General features: G+C 39.6%; 2 protein-coding genes across 2 annotated transcripts in view; one reads left to right on the top strand and one right to left on the bottom strand.

Annotated features, from left to right (window-relative positions):
* The window catches only part of Pdzd8 (PDZ domain containing 8), a 77,209-nt gene extending 70,280 nt beyond the window's left edge, over nucleotides 1–6,929 (top strand). Inside the window, exon 5 of the mRNA XM_046450025.2 lies at nucleotides 1,753–6,929. Coding sequence (XP_046305981.1) covers nucleotides 1,753–3,956 — 2,204 coding nt within the window. The 3' untranslated portion in view covers nucleotides 3,957–6,929. The remainder of the gene's footprint in view (nucleotides 1–1,752) is intronic.
* Nucleotides 6,930–7,460: 531 nt separating this feature from the next.
* The window catches only part of Slc18a2 (solute carrier family 18 member A2), a 36,272-nt gene continuing 22,557 nt past the window's right edge, over nucleotides 7,461–21,175 (bottom strand). The window contains exons 10-15 of the mRNA XM_046450026.2: nucleotides 19,699–19,777; nucleotides 19,471–19,522; nucleotides 18,829–18,892; nucleotides 17,019–17,138; nucleotides 16,748–16,881; nucleotides 7,461–9,857 (exon numbers count right to left, since the gene is read on the bottom strand). Coding sequence (XP_046305982.1) covers nucleotides 9,753–9,857; nucleotides 16,748–16,881; nucleotides 17,019–17,138; nucleotides 18,829–18,892; nucleotides 19,471–19,522; nucleotides 19,699–19,777 — 554 coding nt within the window. The 3' untranslated portion in view covers nucleotides 7,461–9,752. The remainder of the gene's footprint in view (nucleotides 9,858–16,747; nucleotides 16,882–17,018; nucleotides 17,139–18,828; nucleotides 18,893–19,470; nucleotides 19,523–19,698; nucleotides 19,778–21,175) is intronic.

The following is a 21,175-nucleotide window of genomic DNA, read 5'->3' as shown; positions in this document are numbered from 1 at the left end:
AGGTAACTTCATGTGGTGCTTTTTGGTTAGTAAGATAGATGACATCTATCTGCAGAGAAAGAGTAGGGAGGGTTGAGCTTCAGGGAACAGGAAAGGTTTAAAACTGTTGATTTGGAATCTTAATTGTTTTATTAGAGAGCAATCTAAATGCTAAGCAGCACTGAACACCTTGCCGAGGATGGATAGCATGACTCAATTCTAGATCCAGATGGAAAGCTGAAAAGCAGGAAAAGGGGGTGGAGGGCTAGCAAATCTGAGGATTAATTATTTAAAAAAAAAAAAAAAAAAAAACCTAGAAGAGGAAAGGGCTAGAACAAGAGAATCACAAATATTTGTGAGAACATTATTTTGTAATCTTGACACTTAAGTTGGATAGCAAAGCATGTGATATCAGAAGACCAGTGGGACCATGCAAAGAAAGAAGGAATGGTTGGGCCAGTAAACTACCTAAAAGCAGAGTCAGCAGACAGTATTGTAATAGATGAAAAATTGGAGATGTGGTCAGAAATTAATTTAGAATGAGAGATCTTTGATATGGGAAAGTTAAACTTGATGAGCAGCCTACAGCATGATCTTTCCAGGCACTGAAGTAGATCACACAGTTGAGGAACTCTTGAGATCAAGGTATTAGAAGGGGCTGGTGTTAACTTTGATTTATTGAGGATGGCCTGGAGACCTTTGGAAAACAAGGACTTTTTCTCCAAACTCTACGTAAGAAATAAGTACTATCTGAGGAAGTTGAGAAGACTTGCAGGAAACAAGTCACATCTTCAAATGACAATACTTCTAGAGTATGTTTAACACATTGGGTACCTTATGGAAGGGACAGAATAGCTAGAAGGTAAAGGTGAAGAGTTTTTCACTCTGTATCCATTTGTGTCTTTTGAGTGTTAAACTCTGTTGGTATCAAAATTAGAAAATAATAAAATTTAAGATAGATATTCCAGATTTAGATAGTAACCAATTTGTTTAACTTTAAGCAATTTATCCCTTGTTTTTTCACATCCTGAAACAAATGAGTTGTGTGGCTGTAGCTAATAGAAAGAATCTGAGTCCATTGTCCATCTTATAGTATTTTGCTACACTTATTTTAAGCATTGGTCTCTTGATTTAAGTCATTTGGCACATAGCTTGCAATCTCTGGGGAATATTTTGGAATTTCTTTCAGTGGAATCATAGCTTCTCATCATTCTAAGTCTGGTTTAACCAATAACAAAGCCCATTTAAATAGGTCTCTGTCTGCTCACTTTCTCATTTCAAACTCAGAAGTAATGTCATTTAACCTAGGAAAGAATGGGAAGCAATTAGCAGTTAATAACCAGGCTGACAAGGTAAATTTCCAGAATATCCACACATTCAGCTAAGATTCAGTACAAGAGTCAAAAGTCAAATATCCTTAGGTTTCCCTATTATTCTTCCATAAGGTAAATAATTTTTTTCACAATGAATTCCACTTTTATTAATAATAATAGAAGGGAGATCGTTAGAGTAGAGCAAATGGATGGGCAGAAGGAGGAAAAGAAGTAAAAGAAAGGTACAGGGGGAAGAGATTGATCAAGTGCATGTATAAATATGACAAATTTCACTTGAAATTCAGTGCCAGGAATTTAAACATTTACCTCTACAGACAATATCATACATTTGTGTTGTTTTTTGGTTAAATAATTTTGAGGTAATAGCAATTATATTTTAAAAATTAGGCAGTTTTTATTGCAGTAATTTACATGTTTTCCCTTTTAAATCTTCAACCAGGTGTAAAAATTACATCGACACTACAGGTGTTGAAGCTTATCAAGCAGGCTGGTGACCGAGTCTTGGTGTACTATGAAAGGCCTGTTGGCCAGAGCAATCAAGGTACTGTTCTGCAAGATAATTTTGGCCAGTTGGAAGAAAACTTTTTGTCAAGCTCATGCCAACCAAGTTATGAAGAGGAAGCTGCAGGACTTGCAGTGGATGCTGAAAATAGAGACCTTGATTCTGAATTTGAAGATTTGGCAAGTGATGTCAGAGTACAAAACGAGTTCAAAGATGAGGCACAGTCATTAAGTCATAGTCCCAAACGTACTCCAACAACACTTTCTATTAAACCTCTTGGCGCTATATCCCCAGTTTTAAACCGTAAATTAGTTACAGGAAGTCACCCACTACCACCAAAAATTCCAGCCAAAGAAGGAAATAAACCGCCAGCCCTAAAAACTTCTGAGGTACTAGACCCAGCACAAGTGTCAAAACCCACCCAAGGATCCACTTTCAAACCACCTGTGCCACCACGACCACAATTAAAAGTTCCTTTGCCTTCTGCTGACACCCCAAATCAGGCTGAACCAGACATTCTTGTTGAAAAGCCAGAGAAGGTGCTTCTTCCTCCTCCTCCTGCAGATAAATCTGAGAAGCAAGCAAAAAATGTGGATCACATAGAAGATGTGACTACATCTAAGCAGTTTATAGCAAAGCAAGAAATGACTAAAGATTTTACTTCAGAAGGTTCTTGCCCTACTAAAGACAGTTCGGATGACCATCAAATGTGGGAGTCATCAGAAATTCTTTATCGGAATAAGCTAGGAAAGTGGACAAAAACCAGAGCATCCTGTTTGTTTGATATAGAAGCCTGCCACAGATACCTGAATGTTGCACTGTGGTGCAGGGATCCTTTCAAGTTGGGAGGTCTCATCTGTTTGGGGCACATTAGCTTAAAACTTGAAGAGGTGGCTTTAGGATGCTTAGCTACATCAAACATGGAATACCTTTCAAAATTCAGACTGGAAGCTCCTGCACCTAAGGCCATGGTCACTAGAACTGCTTTAAGGAATCTGAGTATGCAAAAGGGCTTCAATGACAAATTTTGCTATGGTGACATTACTATTCACTTCAAATATTTGAAGGAAGGAGAACCAGACCACCATGTAGTTACTAATTTAGAGAAAGAAAAAGAACTCCATTTGGTTGAAGAAGTTTCTATCCTGCCTAAAGAGGAGCACTTTGTTGGACAGATGGGTTCATCAGAAAGTAAACATAGTTTCCAGGATACTCAGTTCCAAAACCCAACTTGGTGTGATTACTGTAAAAAAAAAGTTTGGACAAAAGCAGCTTCCCAGTGTATGTTCTGTGCTTATGTTTGCCATAAAAAATGTCAAGAAAAGTGTCTAGCTGAGACTCCTCTTTGTGGAGCAACTGAGAGACGAATAGACCGAACCCTGAAAAACCTTAGGCTAGAAGGACAGGAACCCCTCTTGGGCCTGGCTCCTCGTGTTGATGCCGAAGCTAACAAGTCAGTTAATAAAACGACAGGTTTGACAAGGCACATTATTAATACAAGCTCTCGTTTGCTAAATTTACGTCAAGTCTCTAAAACTCGCCTTTCTGAACCAGGAACCGATCTTGTAGAACCTTCACCAAAACACACACCCAACACATCAGACAATGAAGGCAGTGACACAGAGGTCTGTGGTCCAAACAGTCCTTCCAAACGAGGAAGCAGCACAGGAATAAAGTTAGTGAGAAAAGAAGGTGGGCTGGATGACAGTGTTTTTATTGCAGTTAAAGAAATCGGCCGTGATCTGTACAGGGGCTTGCCTACAGAGGAGAGAATCCAGAAGCTGGAGTTTATGCTGGATAAACTACAGAATGAGATTGATCAGGAGTTGGAACACAATAATTCCCTTGTTAGAGAAGAAAAAGAGACAACTGATACAAGGAAAAAATCAGTTCTTTCAGCTGCTTTGGCTAAATCGGGTGAAAGACTACAAGCTCTCACACTTCTTATGATCCACTATAGGGCAGGCATTGAAGATATTGAAACTTTAGAAAGTCTATCATTAGACCAGCACTCCAAAAAAATAAGCAAGTACACAGAAGATACAGAAGAAGACCTTGATAGTGAAATAAGCCAACTGATAGACTCGCAGCCATTCAGCAGTATCTCAGATGACCTATTTGGTCCATCCGAGTCTGTGTAACCAACAGGCTGTGTCAGCTTTCAAATGATTGGGGAAAAGATGCATCTAAAGTACCATGGATACAGCCATGTTTCAGTTCTCTTATAATGCACCTCAGCCTGCTGCTCCAGTTATTTACTTGTATAAGAAAGAACAGGAATGAGTTTGTTTTCCAGTAAAAATATGACCAGCTCATTAATTGGTTGTTTTGGGTTGCATTTATAGCTATGCTTTTTTGGGGTTTATACTGGGAATTTATTTTTACTAATTTATTTTTAACTTTTTCTAATTATGTAAGCTAATTTGTCACATTTATGTATGTGTGGTGTCTCACTGTGTTATTTTTCCTTCAACTTAGTTTTTGAATTAGTGTTAAATAGGATATTGTCCAGACTCGTAATATTTTCATTTCCATCACGGTTATAAGAACAGTTTTGCTGCATGCCCAAATTGACAACAGCAATCTTTGAGGGAACAGGTTTTGAATCTTTTTGTTTTGTTTTTTGTTTTGAAGTTTGTCATTTCTACTTGCTTGAGATTTTTGTTACTTTGGGGCTTTGGGGGGCTTTTTCTTTTGTTTTTGCCAAATATAACATGGAAGCAGATGCTGCAGTTTTAGTCTATTATGCTGATTTAGTAAAATTATTTTTTACATATATTGCTTGCTATCTATGCTTCTGAGATTTTTGTCTAAAGCTTGTGTGCAGCTGAAGTATAGTAGATACCTAGTGATGAATCTGAAGGGCTTGCATTGATAAACAAAATAGGGAATAATAGAATACAGTTGGTCAAGAATTTTGTAGAAGATAACAAGATTACTGAAAATTAGTAGCCAGTAGGGTTTTGAAATATTTTTTCAATATTTTTCAAAATTTCAATTCTTTCCTTTTAAATGGAAGTCCTAAGCATTCATGATGGTTTTTTTTTTTTTTTTATCTTCAGTTCTCCCATAGGAAATAAAGCATGTACAAGGATATTTAAAGTTTCAGAGGACTGTTGTTAAATGACTATTGATAATTGGTTTTGTTTTAAAAACATTCTCATGTAGGAGTATATATTGTGAAGGAGAGGAGTTATGCAAAGTGTATTTATTGCTTCATCTATTTTACAGGCTTAAAGGAATAGTGATCATTCTGAATATTTCTGTAGTGCAGACTGTCATTCTTTTTTTTAGAAAGAAAAAAAAAATAGACCATATACATAGGAATTGGAACCAGTTCTCTGAAAATGAAGATCTTCTCTGATACTGGTCCACTTATTGATGCCAGTAACACATCTGAGGGAAAATGTGTAAACTTGACCTCTGTTTGTATACCTTAATAGTTTGGGCCTATTATATGCCTACAAAATAAATATATATATTTTTCCCCTTTTATAGGTAACTAGTCTGATAAGTTGATACATAATCAACACGACTTTAAAACAAGATGAAACAGCTTTCATGGTGGGCAAAGAAAGGCACAGTAAGGATTGTGACCCAGGACTCTATATAAGAGTTTAAGTTCAAGGTCTTCCCTTAATGAGCTGTCAGCCATAAGCAAGTCACAGAAGGGCTCAGTGCAGCCGTTTCCCATCTGTAAAGCTAGGATAATACTACTTACTCTAATAACTACCTCACAGGGTTGTTGTGAGGAAAATAGTAGCATAACTACAAAAGCACTTTGAACAGCAAAAAGCTATACAGATAGAAGATATTATTTATATGAGAAAAACATTTTTGAGGGTAGAAAAGTCATTCCACTTTTAAAATCAGTAGACTACTAAGGAAAATATTAAGACACTAAATATCTTTCTTGGCCAGGTTTATAACAAGAATGTATGTGAACCCCCTTTCTCATTGTTTACGCATGCTCGAATTTTAAAAGAACACTGCTACAGCAGACTTTCCACACCAAATCCCTTGAAAGCTAAAGTGTCCCACAACATATGCGTGAACCTGTCTGCCCAATGTATAACCATGTTTCCTATTGTAAAATAACTTACCATTGCTAACCAGGAAGGCGGAGTATCTAAGTGGTTGGTGTTTATAGATTAAACCATGGGAGTTTTAGTGACATCTAAACATGCCCCTGAAGCTGTTGCATTTGAAAGAGCAATGGAGATAATGCAAAACTTTGATTTCATAAGAATCTACTCATGTTTTAAAGTATTTAACTCTTTGAAACCACAATTATGGAAAGCTCAGTAATGCTGCTAATGGCATTTGTAAAATATACCTTGAATGTAGTGCAATATTTTTCTATCTGCTGGAAGAAGCAGTAGAGGCATCTCAGTTGTACTTTAGTGCAAGGGGGGAACACTCCAGACAGCCTAGAGTATAGTAAGGTATAAGGCTTCAGTGAAAAAATTGTATTATATTACATTACTGATGTAATCTTGCTGCCATGCTATGTTATCAATAGCTAAAAATAATAAATAAATAAAGACTACCACAGAAAAAAAGAATATCTTCATTTGATGCCATCCAAAAAAAAAAAAAAGTGATTGCTGCATCTATGTGGAATTATTGCCTGGTATAATTTGGCCATGCAGATAAGCTACTGAAGTCCACTTTTACAAAATGAAATTGCAAAAACAATTTTTTAATTGTTGTTTTCTTAACTTGTGAAATATCATAGTTATGGATTTGCTTCTGCTATATAGTAATAATTAGACTACTAGAGTGTATATTTTCCATATTGGTATTTACATGAATGGGTTAGAGAAAATGAGCAACATTTTGGCATTATTTTGCAATTATAAAATATATGCTACATTTCTTAATATCAGGAAACATTCTTCAATATCAGAACTGGTTGAAATATTTATTATGTGGATATTTTGTGATTCTGAGGGAAGAAAGCAGTATAAAAACTTTGAGGGTACTACCAAGTTCTAAATTTAAATGTATCTAGATTTTTAAAAGGCAATTTGAAAACATTTGGCTCTAGTAGTAGGATAATGAATAAGATTCTCAAGTCCTCTAAAAGTGAATAAATTTAAAATCACTTTAAATCTTTTTTAAAATGTTGTCTTTGTTTCTAAATTGAGATAATAGTGTACCCCAAAAGAGTGGGAGATTCCCCTCATCCTTTTTGAGTCCCGGATACCCTTTAAGGTCTGGTTAAAACTGTGGACCCTCAGCCCTGGAAGCTGGATCATGTTCACCCCATTCAGAATGCCCCTGATTTCAAGGGTTTTACAAAACTTCCAGGACCCAGGGGCCTGCGTACATTATGCCAAATGGCTGGATATTATAGTTCTTTTTATCAGGTACAGTTAACTTGTTCACAGCAATCAGAATAGTAATGCAAGAGTAGAAGTTTGGGGATAACTATTTTCCACATTGACATAATGTGCCTAGTTACATATTTTTATTTAAAACAAATGTGGGAAGCTAAAAAGTACACACTAACCTGGAGTGACTTTTAATTAAGCCTGCAAGCATAGAAGAGTTTTTAATTAAACATCCATAATCAAAATGATACCTAATATATTTTATTCCAACAATATTTGGTTTATGAAAGAGTACAAACAGGCACAGTATAGTGTGATCAGGTTTATTAAATAGGCTAGCTAAAACATGATTAGGACAGATACACAATAGCAGTCAAAAGAAAGATGAGTATTCATTACTACCTCATTAAGGTTTTTGTGTCTGTATTACCAAGTACAAACATAAAAGCCATTTCTTCAAAAAAATAAATGTTCAGAGAGCTGTATGTTCTTTGTTCTGATATACATGATACAACATCACCCGTTTTCACAGTCTTGTTAATCCAGAATATTAGTCATATAAAATACCTTATCATTTTTCTCCTTAAATACATACATTTCTTTTGCTCCCCAAACAGTTCTCAAAAATCCATCTGTTTTATCTTTTTCCTAGGGATCAATAGCAAGCATGCCTTAACAGAAGCTGAATCCTTAGAGGCAAAAGTAAAATAGGAATAAATTATAGAGTATTGGGGCAGGGAGAACCACAAGTCCCTCTAAGAAGCAATTTGCAGCACACTGGTTCTTTTTTGTTTGTTTTGGTTTTGCAATGCTGGGGATTGAACCCAGGGCCTCAAGTGTCAGGCAGGCTCGCTACCGCTGAACCACATCCTCAGCTCCTAGTATATTTTTTTAAAGGCTATTCTGTACAAGTGAAAACAATCCTGCTGTTTTGTTTTGGCCATGTAAGAATTCCTCCAGAGCCGTCTTCCAAAGTAGCTGACTTGTGTAATAGTCCACACTACTGAGTAGGAAGCTTGTTTTTCTCAAACACACTGCCCTTGGAAACCAATTATCAAATCATCTAATCCCCATGGAAGAGCTTTAGAAAGCAAAAGAAGTACTAGCCACTTTCCTAGAGAATATGTAGTAGTCAATAAGGTTGAGAAGTCTCTGTTCTAAAGATCTTTGCTCCTTGATGTCCAAGTTAACACACAGTTTACTGAACCAAACTGACATGAAGTAATTTATGGTTACAGAATTGTAGAATTAGTATTATTTGGGATATATTCCACACTATCTTCACATTCCAGTCATACCTCATATGAAACAATGTAAACAACAATATTCACTAACAGTATTTGCTGGTACACTAAAAAGATATATCAATGTTATCATGCTTAGAAAATGTTTATTACCCAGCACACAGATGATATGGTAACACACACATTTTTATGTTTGGTTTTTCTTTTCTGCCTGGGAAAGGAGATGTGTCCTGACCACCTTATGAATTTTATCTGATTTTCTAATGTGGGATTAAATACATAAACAATTTAATTCCATTTTTGTTTAAAATTTGTTTCCACATTATGTGAACAACTTTGGGGAGTCAAAAAATAATAGTTTTGGACAACCAAAAATTAATAGATCCCTAAAAAAAAAAAAACACTTGGATGACCTACAGACCGGCTGAAGATATTACAGTCTGAGTTTTCAATTTATAGCAACAATTAGCCTTGTTTTATTTTTTCCAAAAATTTTGAACTAGATGTTGACAAACCTTACCTTGCTTACACAACCTTAACAGTGTAAGGTGCCTGTACTCCCCATTCTCACCCAATAAGAAGAACTACACATCTTACAAGGAAAGCTTTGCTTCATAACTTGACATTTCGGTGCTTTTCTCTGCTTTCAGAACATTTACTATTTTCCCATGTTGGCTTTAATGTTTGCTGCCAACCACAGGACATGTAAACATAATTTACAACCATCCCTTTCCAAGTAGGTGATTACGTAGAAAACTAATGCCGGCGAAAGATTTACAGATAAATCCAAAAGATACTGACTTGAGTTCTTGTCCTCTGCACTTGAGAAAACTAGCTTTTAACTCATAAATATACTGATAGTAATTACAAGTTAAATAATACTCTCAGTGTTGCTACATAACATGCCGTCTTATGTGATTGTTTTCAGACTTCCTTCTAATTTCTCATTGTTGGAAGAGTCAATGTGTGCTTTAAACACTCATTACCAATATTCAGAAAAAATATAAGATATTTTTGTCCAAGTGTTCATGAATGTAAGTTAAAAAATTATATTTGATTTGGATTCAAATATTTATAGATTTACAATATACCTATTTCGTCAAAATATATTGTATAATATTTAATAAAATCAAATACATAAAATAAAGTTTTCAACACTATTTATACAAACCCCTAGAAAAGCTTCTTTTTCTTTATAAGGCTGTTGGCAGTCAATCATAACCACAGAAAAGAAATAATAACCTTTGGTTGTTTTACTCTTTCGCCAGGGATGGATGGTATGACTAAGACAGCTCCGGATGAGTCATTTCACTGGAAACACTTGTATACAATTAAACACCGATGATTTTTGAGGGTCTCAGTCACTTTCTGATTCTTCATCATCACCTATCGGATATGACTGGATATTATTCTGAGTGTACATTTTTGTTTTAATGGGGCAGTTGTGATCCATGAGAATAGCCTAAAAAAGAGCACAGTGCAGGTACATTAACTTCCTGTTAGGTAAAGATCAGATGGAATTACTGTTTAGGGATTAGTTTGAAAGTGCTGTACTATCTGTTATTACCCAGTCATTTTGGCACAATTGCCAGGTACCTGGCCTAAAAGACTTGGAATTCTCTGCTGTGTGGAAATTCCCAGTGGTAGGAGATAGCAGAAATGGTCGTTGCCAAGTTTTCATTTACCTTTTCAGGGAAAAGTCATTTCTGGGAATTTAGATGCTGTGCAATAAGAGGTTAAGTTTAAGGAGAGTTATACCTAGGTTCTGGGAAATGAAAGTGGGGACTCTGGGGATCACCCAGTCCAACTATTGTGACAGCACATTTTATAATGCTTCTTGAGGGGAGCTCACACTTCTTAGAAACCTCTGGAAGTCTGGACTACAACCCACTCACTCCATTATTTCCATTCATAGATGTGGTTTTGATATCAACCATATACACACACTGTCCTGAGATTAATGTGATGTCCAGACCACTTCTTCCTCAGATCCTTGCTGTCCTCATCCATTTGGTATGATTATTTTTAATGTGTTTCTCCTCTGATGAACATAAAAGTCTCGCCTTCTTATTATTACTAAAAACTTTTTAAATAGTGTGACTGAAAAAAAACAAGTAATGCCTTGTTTTCAAAGCATACTCAACCACTAAGCACGGACAGCCGTTCTTCCTCCTGAAATGTGTGGAACCAAGCATGCAGGCTGGTGACAGCTGGTGTTTACCAGGCTGGGACTATACTAAGCATTTTAGATGCAATTCCTGAACTCCAGAATAACTCTGTGTGGTAGGCTGAGGAAGCAGGCACAGAGTGGTTATTGGACCAAGGGATACACAGCTGTCCCTTGAATTCTCAGGGGATTATTCTAGGACACCCCCCCACACACATACACACACACCAGGACACCAAATCTGTGAATGCTCAAATCCCCTATATAAAGTGGTGTAATTGTTTGCACATAACCTACACATACTGTATACTCAAAAATCACCTTTAGTTTACTTATAATACCTAACACACTGAAGATGCTGTGTATAGACTTGTTATGCTGTATTTTTAGGGAATAATGAAAAAGGTTTGTATACATTAGTACAGATGCAGTTTTTTCAAATATTTCAAACCAGTTGATTGAAGCCACACACACAGAACCCACAGATGTGAAGGTCAACAGTATAGCAGAAGGTGACAGGTTGAGGGAGCCTCGACAGCCTCAGGACAAAGGTGTGCGACACACCCAGGCAGCTGGAAACGCCGAGGCCATTGGTGGGACGCCACATGCAACTACAGTGGATTCTCTCTCTTCCCAGGTACGTCTCCTACAGTTTTCTTCCCTTTGCATGAACCATTTCTCAACCCTTTTTGTGTAGTTTGAAAATCTAAATGGATTAGAATGTTCCTGATGCTGGCCTGTTGCAACCTATCTCAGTGTCTGTTAGCTATTACCCCAGCTCTTGTCCTGCAGATGTGATAAGAGTCCAGTCAATGCTTAACCCATTTATCATTTCCCAAGAAATTCTCAAATGATTTTGCCTGTGTGACACATAAAGATAAGACTTCCTTGACCTCAGAGTCAAGCTGCCAGCTCACACTGTCAGCTTTGGACTTAACTGTTTCTGATTATACTGCTTGCCGAGTGAATTGATGCTTGTATTTTTAAAAAGAGTTCAATTTCTAAAAATAACTGAGGCAACAGACATCATACACCAGGACCATTCTCCCTATGTTACACAAAGGTTTAATTTAACCCCCTAGTAGCTAACTGTCTCATCTGCCCAGACTAGTGATTCTCAAAGAAATGTGTCTAAGGATCACTTGGGGGTGGGAGAGGTGGCGCATGGGTAATGGGTATGGAGCGGGTTAAAAATGAAATTCCAGATCCCTACTTTCATGTGATGGTGCTATTGATGGCTTTGAGAAACACTCCCCTAGTTATAAGGCATTTTCTAAGCTGGATGACAAAGCAGTCATCCAGCCATCAAGAACTTCCAAGACACCTTCTAGAGTGTCAGCAACTAAATTACCTTCCTGCACAAGTAAGGCCAGGTCCTCCAGGGTCACAGGTCAAGTGCTTACTGTGGGTCAAGTGCCAGAGAAGGTTATATGGAAGAAAGGGAGTTGAGAAAATCCTTGAAAGATGAAAAGATTTGGACAGCAGGGGAGGAGGCCATGAGCAAAGCATGCATTATTCAGCAACAGGGCAGCAGGAAGCCGCCTGACCATCAAAGATCTGGGGAGGAAGCAATGTGAGAAGTCAGTCGGAAGTCAGAGCCAGGAATGCCAAGTGGGCCTTGAGCCACACTTGCCCAAAGGCAGCAAGACTTCCTTCGGAAAGATGGCCATCACTACCTTATGATTGATTGCCTTCCACTCTCTGGCTCACTCACCATTACACCTGAATGTGTAATCTTAAGGATCCCCTGAACCTAGGACCTGGCACAAAATATGAACTTACTAAAAAATTACATTCCTGAGGAGAAAGAAGGGTAAGGTACTAGAGAACAAGATTAATAAAATTATGTGCATTTATGAATATGGCATAATGAATCCCACCATATGTACAACTAAAATGCACAAAAAAAAATCTCTATAAAACTGCATTGCTGGGCTGGGGATGTAGCTCAGTGGTAGAGCACTTACCTAGTATGCTGGAGGCCCTGGGTTCCATCCCCAGCATTGCAAAAAACATTTTTTTAAAATGCACTGCAGGGTGAAAGTTCTATCAGGCTGATTATTTGGCATTATACAGAAGTAAATGACCAGTATTTATCAACACAGCCAATGGTACTTGGCTACACAGTCCAGTAAAGAAGTTTCTTCCATGAAATACTGTTTCATAGCTTCTAAAACCTAGCTCACTGGCTTCTGAACCTGTCTTGAAAGAGTAATTATGAAATTGTACTTTTTTTTTCCAAAAAAGTAATATATGATTAAATAAGGCAGATGGCATGTAATACTGCAAAAGCACCATGAAAAGCAAGCACAAGCTGGGAGTGGTGGCACACGCCTGTTGTCTCAGCAACCCAGGAGGCTGAGGCAGGAGGACCACAAGTTCAAGGCCAGCTTGGGAACTTAACTGTCTGAAAGAAACAAAAAAGAGGGAGGGGCTGGAGATGTAGCTCTGTGGTGGATCACCTGAGGTTTGATAGAAAGGGAGAGAAGGAGAGGGGAGGGAAGAAGGAAGAGGGAAGGAAAGAAAAGCAAGGCACAAATAGTGTAAGTGGGTCTAAGTCAAGTTCATGATGAGGAGCGGGTCTGTGGAGCAAGCAGGCAATTTGTGTGTGTGTGGTGGGGGAGGTCATTGGGGCTAAAACCCACGGTCTCATGCATGCTCAGCAAGTACTCTATCACTGAGCTACACCACAGCCCACACAGGTCCACAATTTAAACCAGCACTCTGTATGTTGCTTTGGGGAGAAAGGTGTGTCACCTCACAAATGAAGAGAAAATCAATAGGAGGCATTGGTGTTTTGCGATAGAGCAAAGCCCAAATGGTAAGAGCCAAGGGTAGCCCCTGCAACACCTAAGCTCATGTCAGATACAGAGCAAAACCCAGATCTTAAGGTAGTAAAACCATGTCAGACCAAATGAAATGTGATTCTGGGCTAAGGAAACAACAGTTAAAGCATTAGAAGGAAAAAGTCCTAGTCTTGGGGACTTTGAAAGGTACCAGATCTAGTAAAAAAAAAAGTTTTCCTTTTTTCTCTGTTTTTAATGTACCTAGAAAAAAAAAAAAAAAGTGGTTTTGTACCCACTGTGTAAGTGCCTTGCAAAGGAACAGGTTTCCACAAATGGATTGCAATGTGTAGAGCATATCTGGTCTTTAGCCTCTGGCCACCCATCCCTGCCCAGCCCATGGCATCCAGGAGACAGGGTTGTTGGAGGACCTATGGCACCACTATCAGAGCCATCCAGTAAAAGCAATTGGCAGTTCTCCCACTACAGAGTCTTCTGCCCTGGCAACAATTAGGAACTTCAAGAGCAAAACTAAGAACCCTGCCCTGCCTTTAAAAATTATTATTATTCAACCTGGAAGAGAAAAATCCATACCAAAATTCAGCTGGGTATTTTGAGAGTTAAGGGCTGCCCTGAATTGCCTTGTCCCTGGGACAGTTTTCCTAATGGCAATATGGAAATTCCTTATATTTACAGAGGGACTCAAGTATCCGTGAGGGTTTTGTTTTGTTTTGTTGTCCTCTGCCTATATTGTTAACGCTGATTATAAGAAACAGAAATCCAATAAACCAAATAGAAGGAAGACTCAAGTGCTTACAAGCTAATTCATGATTCTGTGAGTTGTGATCTATGAAAGTAGCATCAGGTCTTTCAATATAAAAGAGGTCAAGTCTGAACACCCTGTTATCAGGACACTGTCTCATGAGAGAACTCTGCTAAGGGTGCAAGCCGCCTCTGGCTCTCGCATCCCGCTGCCTTTGGTTACTGCTGATCCTGAATGCCAGCACTTGTCTCTGCTGAGTTTTCTCAAGTGCACGGTAATTGATTCTTTCTCCTTCATGGCACACAGTGTCCAACCCGCACATCCCCTTGTCATTAGGTGCTATATCAGCTTCCACCCACTTTCTTCCTGCTCTACTTGCACAATGAGCAGGCAGCAGCTGCTAGCCAACACCCTCAAATGTCACCACCATGCCAGTCAAATGGCATCCTTCATTATGGGCATCAATTATAGGCAGTGAGATGCACATTTTTCTCAAGATTTTAATGGTTTATCTAGCTAGGCACTTACTGAGGATTGTGACATTTTACAGTGAGAGTGGAGTGGCTTTCTGGAAACCTGTAATTCTTATTGCTTTCCCTTTCAGGATAGTCTCTTCCACTTCCTCCATCATTTTTTAATGAACTAAAGCTCTGGTTTATATGGAGAAAGAAAAGGGGTCCTGAGGCCTGCCTTCTGCCATCATTTTGCAGGACACAGTGACAACTGGCTGAGGAAGCACATCCCCCACTTGTCCTTTGACCTCATTCATTTCCTTCACTCCCTCAGATAAGCCATCATACTGTGGACCACAGACAGATAACACCACAGCTGCGGCCCACCACCCTGGTGAGAGGCATCTACCCAGCAGTTCTGGGATCTGTATAGCAAAAGGAAGGAAGCTGTCATGATGCAGAGGGGGGCAGGGAGGATATTCGGGTGCCACTGGGTGGACAGAGTAAGTGGAGAGGTACACAAAGCAAGAAGGATAAGAGGGTGATGCTGGAGATGACAGGAACACATTCACTGAGTCACACAGCCAAGCATTCTGCTGGGACACTTTTGTTTACTCTTCAAACAACCGTGTGAGGCAGAAGCTCTCATTTCCCCACTCGACACAGAATCACACAGGCCTATGGGCGGGGGCAGTTCAGCTGCTGCCAGGCCCAGGCTAGCCTCTGACATCTAAAGAGTTTCAAATAGTCTCCTGAGTGACAGAAGTATTTTCAGGTAATTTATATATATATATTATTGTGCTAAGAATGTTCTGGCCTGTTTTGCACATGATACTGCACTCTGGTCAGCCAGATGAAGATGGAGCAGGAATATACACAACCAGGCTGGAAAGCTGCAAGGCCCATACGAGAGGGGAACTGGAGACGCATGCTCGTAAGAGGAGAGAAAGGAGAAGGGACTCAAGGGCCATGGCACCTTCCCTCTCCTTTTTTCAGAGTCCAGTGGGTCGTGAGCAACTTAGTTATCTAGTTAAATACTTGACATATTTTTAAGACTTGATGAACAAAGTGATGAATTTTTAAAATGCCCCAAACATCGAGTTCACATAACCTAACTTTAGGGTCTGTCTTTAAGTCCACTTTTGGAGAAAACCATCACCAGAGGGCAGTTCACAAAATGCCAAAGCACTAAGACCAATTCAGTTCAACTCTCGGAAAGAACTTCCAACATACTTCCAAGAAAACATTATAAACTAGCCTCATAAAAACAACAACAAAAAAAATCAGTCTGGGTTGTGGCTCAGTGGTAGAGTACTCGTCTAGCACATGTGAGCCACGGGGTTCCATCCTCAGTACCACATAAAAATAAAAAATAAAGGTATGGTTTCCACCTACAACTAAATATCAAAAAAAAAATCACCTTCTCATGCTCAATTCATTTACTCTTTGTCCAAGACCCTCTCCTTAGCTACATGAATATCAGCATTTGATATTGAAAAAAAATCAGCAACATTACTACCAAGTATGAATAATTATCAGAAACACTGAGCTTCTCTCTGCTGGGTAGAGTAAACACCCAAAGGGCAAAATGACCTGTACACTTCAAAATTCAAATTTAGAACCAATAAGTTGGAATCTGTTCAAAAAGACAATTTATTCTCGGTATCTTGCCTGTGGCTACGATTCTGATGATTACGTATTAAACACTTCTACATGTTCACATGTGGGCCTCAGGGTGCATATACAATGGTTTTCAATAAGAAAAAAATACCTAAAATCATCTCTATTCCTATATACAGTAAGGAACAAGACACCAACTGTCACTGAATGCTGAAAGAGGAGAAAGCAAACAGTGCCACAAATGGTGAACCCTGGGAAATTATGTCCAAGATTTGCAAGATCCACAGAAAATCAAATTGAATGCTGCCAGGCTTATACTTGGTTGAAAAGAGTACTGACGCTAATCTATGTACAAAATAATTTCATTCTTTAAGTTTAAAAACATACTACTTGAAAGAAATAACTATAAAGGTAGTAAAAATAAAACAAGTAACTACCCTTGGGATACAAACGAAACAGGAACTCTGTGTTTGGAGAATTCTGCCCAAAAGGATCAGAAATATATTTTCCAATTGAACCATGAGGAAATAACCCAGATGGCTTCATTGAATCCCCAATTTTTCTTACCATTTTTTCTTCCTTGGCAGGTGGACTTCGAAGGAAAAAGCAGAGGGGAGCAAAAAGAATATCAATGATCCCAATAATTGTCATGAGCCATGGAAAGCCAATTGCCTTTGCGATAGCACCACCAGCAGAAGGACCTTTCAGGAAACAGAGAATTAGATAAAGCTCTCCCCAAATGCCTTGTCCACAGAGAATGCAAAGACTTCAATATTTTTAGGAGGCATTATCCATCCTGCACAGAGGTAAAAGGCTTTTTTGAGAGCCATGTTCTTACCTATAGCATATCCCATACAAAACGCCACATCTGCAATGGCATACACACTCCCATAGACGGACACGTGCCGCAGGTCCACAAGGTAGCCCATGATAGGCATCATTGATGAATCCACCATCCCTGTGGACAGTCAGGGAGCACAGTGTATAGAAAACAGATGGAAAGCAAAAATGAGCTGAGTGACAGTGTTCTAAACTCACTACACTGCCAGCTCTTCCCCTTTGTCATCACCACCTGCAATGGTGGACCCTTGACAGCAAACCTTTCACTGAGGACAGTGGAAGGTAACTGAGGTTGAGGGTGGAATCCAGCACCACGGTCTGAGTCCTTTATTAAGCCTCCACTTGCCTGCCCCCTGCCTTAACCTCACCTTGTCCCCCTCTGCCAGAATGGCCCATCTTTGGGTGACAGCGTCTAGTCCTCTGGTGACCTACCGTGCCGTTCTTCAGATCCAGTGGTCTTGCAGGTTACTAGCTATGTGGATCCCTAGGAGCCTACTTCCTGCTGGTGCTTCCCTGATTTGCCATTTTTCTCATCCTCTTGTCCCTTGCCAGTTGGCACACCTACGGGTCTCACCTAGCCTCTTCCCCATCCACACCAGCCCTCACACTCAAACCATCAGAGTCACCATGGTGGAAAATGCTACGGAGAAATCAGAAGATATCAGTATACAAAGGAGCCTGAGAGATCATCTGGCTCTACTTGGGAAAGTAAAACCCAAAGAGGGAGTCTCATGTAGTTGGCTAAAACCAACAACAAAGACCAGTATTTGAATCTCTGATCTCTTAAACAGCCAGATACAGGGAGCATAAAGGGCACAAGTGTTCAGAGTGCTGGGTTCAAATGCCTGGCTGAGTGAGCATGGTCAGACCTAACCTCTCTGAACACTGTTTCTCCATCTACAAAATGGAGGTGCTGATGACTGGCTGCGGAGAGCCAGTGTCCATGAACACACCAGGGGAGGACTCAAACATTAGAAATGTTAGTTCCCTCCCCTCCACAGGCAACAGCCCACACAGAGAGAAATGTCTTTCATTCAAAGAGTATTTGCTGATCTCCTGATATGGGCAAGGTGCTGGGGAGCAAGGGATGAACCAAACATAAGAGCTGGAAGCCAGGCAAAGAGTCGAACGGTGACTGGGACTGAGGCTGTGAACGTGCCATGGGACATGCAGAAACCAGGAGGACCTAACTCCTCAGGGGTCAGGAAGGGCTCCATTTATTCTTTCTGCTGTGCCAATCAAAGATTAAATTCCTGCCTCAATGGAGTGACAGATTTGGCATTTGCCTTTATCATGATCAATTATTATTCAATTAATGAGAAACAAAAACACACTGTTCATCCAAAATATTAACAAGTTCTTTCCTGACATTTTTCCTATGTTACAAAGACCCATTGCCTCTATCTGTGAAAATCTGGGCACAGCAGTCAGCACTCCCTTACTGAGCCCTATAAAAAAACAGACTTTGTCCCCCAGCCTTGTTTGGTTTGTTTTCAGATAGGAGTCCTGGGAGATGTGCTATAGGTGAGGGGGTCCCCTGTTTGCCCAAGCATAGCAATGGCACAGCAGTCTGCTTCTAAGCATCAGGCATTTAGAAATGCTGGCTTCCAGGACATAAATGATGCGTAGTGGAAGAAAGTGTTTGTGGAGATGGTCTACAGGATATCATTGGGCTAAGCTGCCAGCAGCCTCTGCTCGAACCTCTAGAAATTCAGGCTGAGAACTACAGTCTACTTACTCTACCAGAGTAAATCTCTCCTAGAGGTTAAATAAGTGTTAAATTTAGGCATAAGCTTCATGCAACTTACCAATTGCAAAACCAACTCCAAAGTTGGGAGCTATGAGACCATAAATGTTTTTTGCAAAAGGAATCTGTAAGAGGAAATAAATGTCATGATAAAATAATGGAATATCCAACTCCAAGTAATCTTAAAAACTTCTTAAAAACATGTTTTCTCTGGGCCTGATATGGCTACTTCCTACACAAGGAAAAGGAAGGATGGGACTTGACGTCCCAATCATTAAAACAGTATTCTGACGACCATGAAAAATTAGTCAGCTGCTATCTGTGAGGGATCAGACTAGTCCACACTCAATGTCTGACAAGGACAAGGAGGTCTCATTTGGGGTATTTATTGGCCACTGGTAGGAGATGTTCTATTCTAGGAAGACATCCTGCTATTGTTTCAGGCTAGTTGCTCTACAGTATTTAAGATATGGCAAGATTTAAATAATGGAGGGGGTAAAAGGCAAACTAGGTAATAAAATATCTAAATTTCTAACATAAATGCATTGGAGAGTCTTTTCCCCAAAAAAAAGATAAAATGGAAGACAACAAAACTAAACATCACCAAACTCGAATTGCTATAATGTTGCTTGGTGAGTCTTGCCCAAAACCAAAGTCTCAGTCTCAGACTGTTCCCACTTGTCAAATGCCATCTTTTACTCACACATAAAATGCTGATTCCAACAATTATCATTCCTAGAAGTGCACAAAGCCACCTGTCAAAAGAAAAAGCACATCAATAAATGAACATTTAATGTTTTTTCCCCAGTCCAAATATTCAATGGAAATCAAAACAATTGTAACATCTAAAGTAGAAACACTTAGAATTTTTTTAAAAGAATCACTTCATTATCAGTATAACAGAAAGAAGGCTGTTTTCATTTAATCTTACCTCCCCATTTTGTGTGCAAGTATCCCAAAAATATTGGTTCCAATGAGATAAGAAATACTCGCTGGCAAGAAAGCAACGCCTGTAAATTTATGAAAAGGACACCTTATCAGTACTGAGAGCAGTCACATGTTAGAAAAACTAATAACCACAGACACCCCAGTGTTGATTAGAGCAGATGAAATGAAGCCCCAGGGCCCGCGCCCGAGCAGCTCATATCCGGCAGCCCACGGCTCCAGTCTGGACCCCACACGGCTCGTCTGTCCCACAGAGCTGCTGAGACACTCCAGAGATGAAAATCATTTCTCTATCCTCGGCTTCATCTGTCTGGAGCAGGCATGACACGTGCACTGATACGCACAGCTCCCAGCTGCAGGAGGCCAGCAACAGGACCTGTGTGCGCCAGGCGTCTACGCACGTGTCCTGCTCCTCTCTTCAATTTTGCATGTCAGAAGTAAAATGCAATCGTTGAAAGTATTAGGGGAAATTGAGGTAAGCGAAAAGACAGGAGATAAAATTATCCAAACCCCATCACTCTTCTCCCTTTTAAGTTTATACGTACACATGTGTGCACAGGATCCTGTGCACTCCAAAGGGGCTATGCTGTGCCTACTGCTCTACATCCTGCTTTTCTCAATTAGTTTCATGACCATTTTTACATATCAAAAACAGAACTGTATCTACATGGTCACCTTTTGCAGTGGAATCATACGTGACTGACAATTTCACGTCTGTGGTCGAATTACTTGCATCTCCTGGGTTCTCATGAGCCAGGAGAGATTTCCTGCAGGTAGGGCAGTGGCTGCCTTGAATATGCCCCTTCACTGAACAGGAAGATTAGTCAAGACAGACCAGGCTTGGCTGCCATGGGCTGTGTCCACCTCAACTCACTGTCTATTATTAGGATGACAAGACAATCTCTTTAAGAGAGACTACTTATCAAACTCTAGCATTTTTTGTCAGAAGACAGATAAATCATATTTGATTCCAAGCCTTATCCACAAATGGTAAAAGCTTCCCAGTTCTCAATCATGATGGCCTTAGGTCCCAGACTGTCTGTAAGCGCCTGCTGCATTCCAAAAGCAGAGGCCCTGGAGCCTTCCTGGACAAGTATGATCTTGTCCCTTTAAGAATAGGCACTAATGAAAGCCATCAAACCCGGAGAAAGGTCAAGCCTCCAACACAGTAGGGACTTCAGAATGATGGGTTCCATGAGCAAAATCCAAAACCAAATCATTCCAGGCCTGGGGATTCTGGAAAATAATAATAAAGAGCAATCTCACTTCATGTTCCAGGGAATCATTTCCACCATACTTGGCAATATGCGGTGGCCAAATAATTGCTCAGTGTAATCTGATTCAGCAAACATTTACTGACAGCCATGTGCCTAGCACAGCAATGGCCTGCAGCAGAGACAATGACAGTGTGGCTCTTGTCACCACAAAAATGTCTTTGAAAGAAAAAGTCAGATGATGTTTGA

This window comes from Marmota monax, unplaced genomic scaffold (genome assembly GCF_021218885.2).
Source record: "Marmota monax isolate L192 unplaced genomic scaffold, Marmota_monax_Labrador192_F-V1.1 WCK01_AAM20220418_F8-fsc00004, whole genome shotgun sequence".
In the NCBI taxonomy this organism is placed as follows: Eukaryota; Metazoa; Chordata; class Mammalia; order Rodentia; family Sciuridae; genus Marmota; species Marmota monax.
The sequence above is the reverse complement of the archived record's forward strand: the minus strand, read 5'-3'. Positions and strand labels throughout refer to the sequence as shown.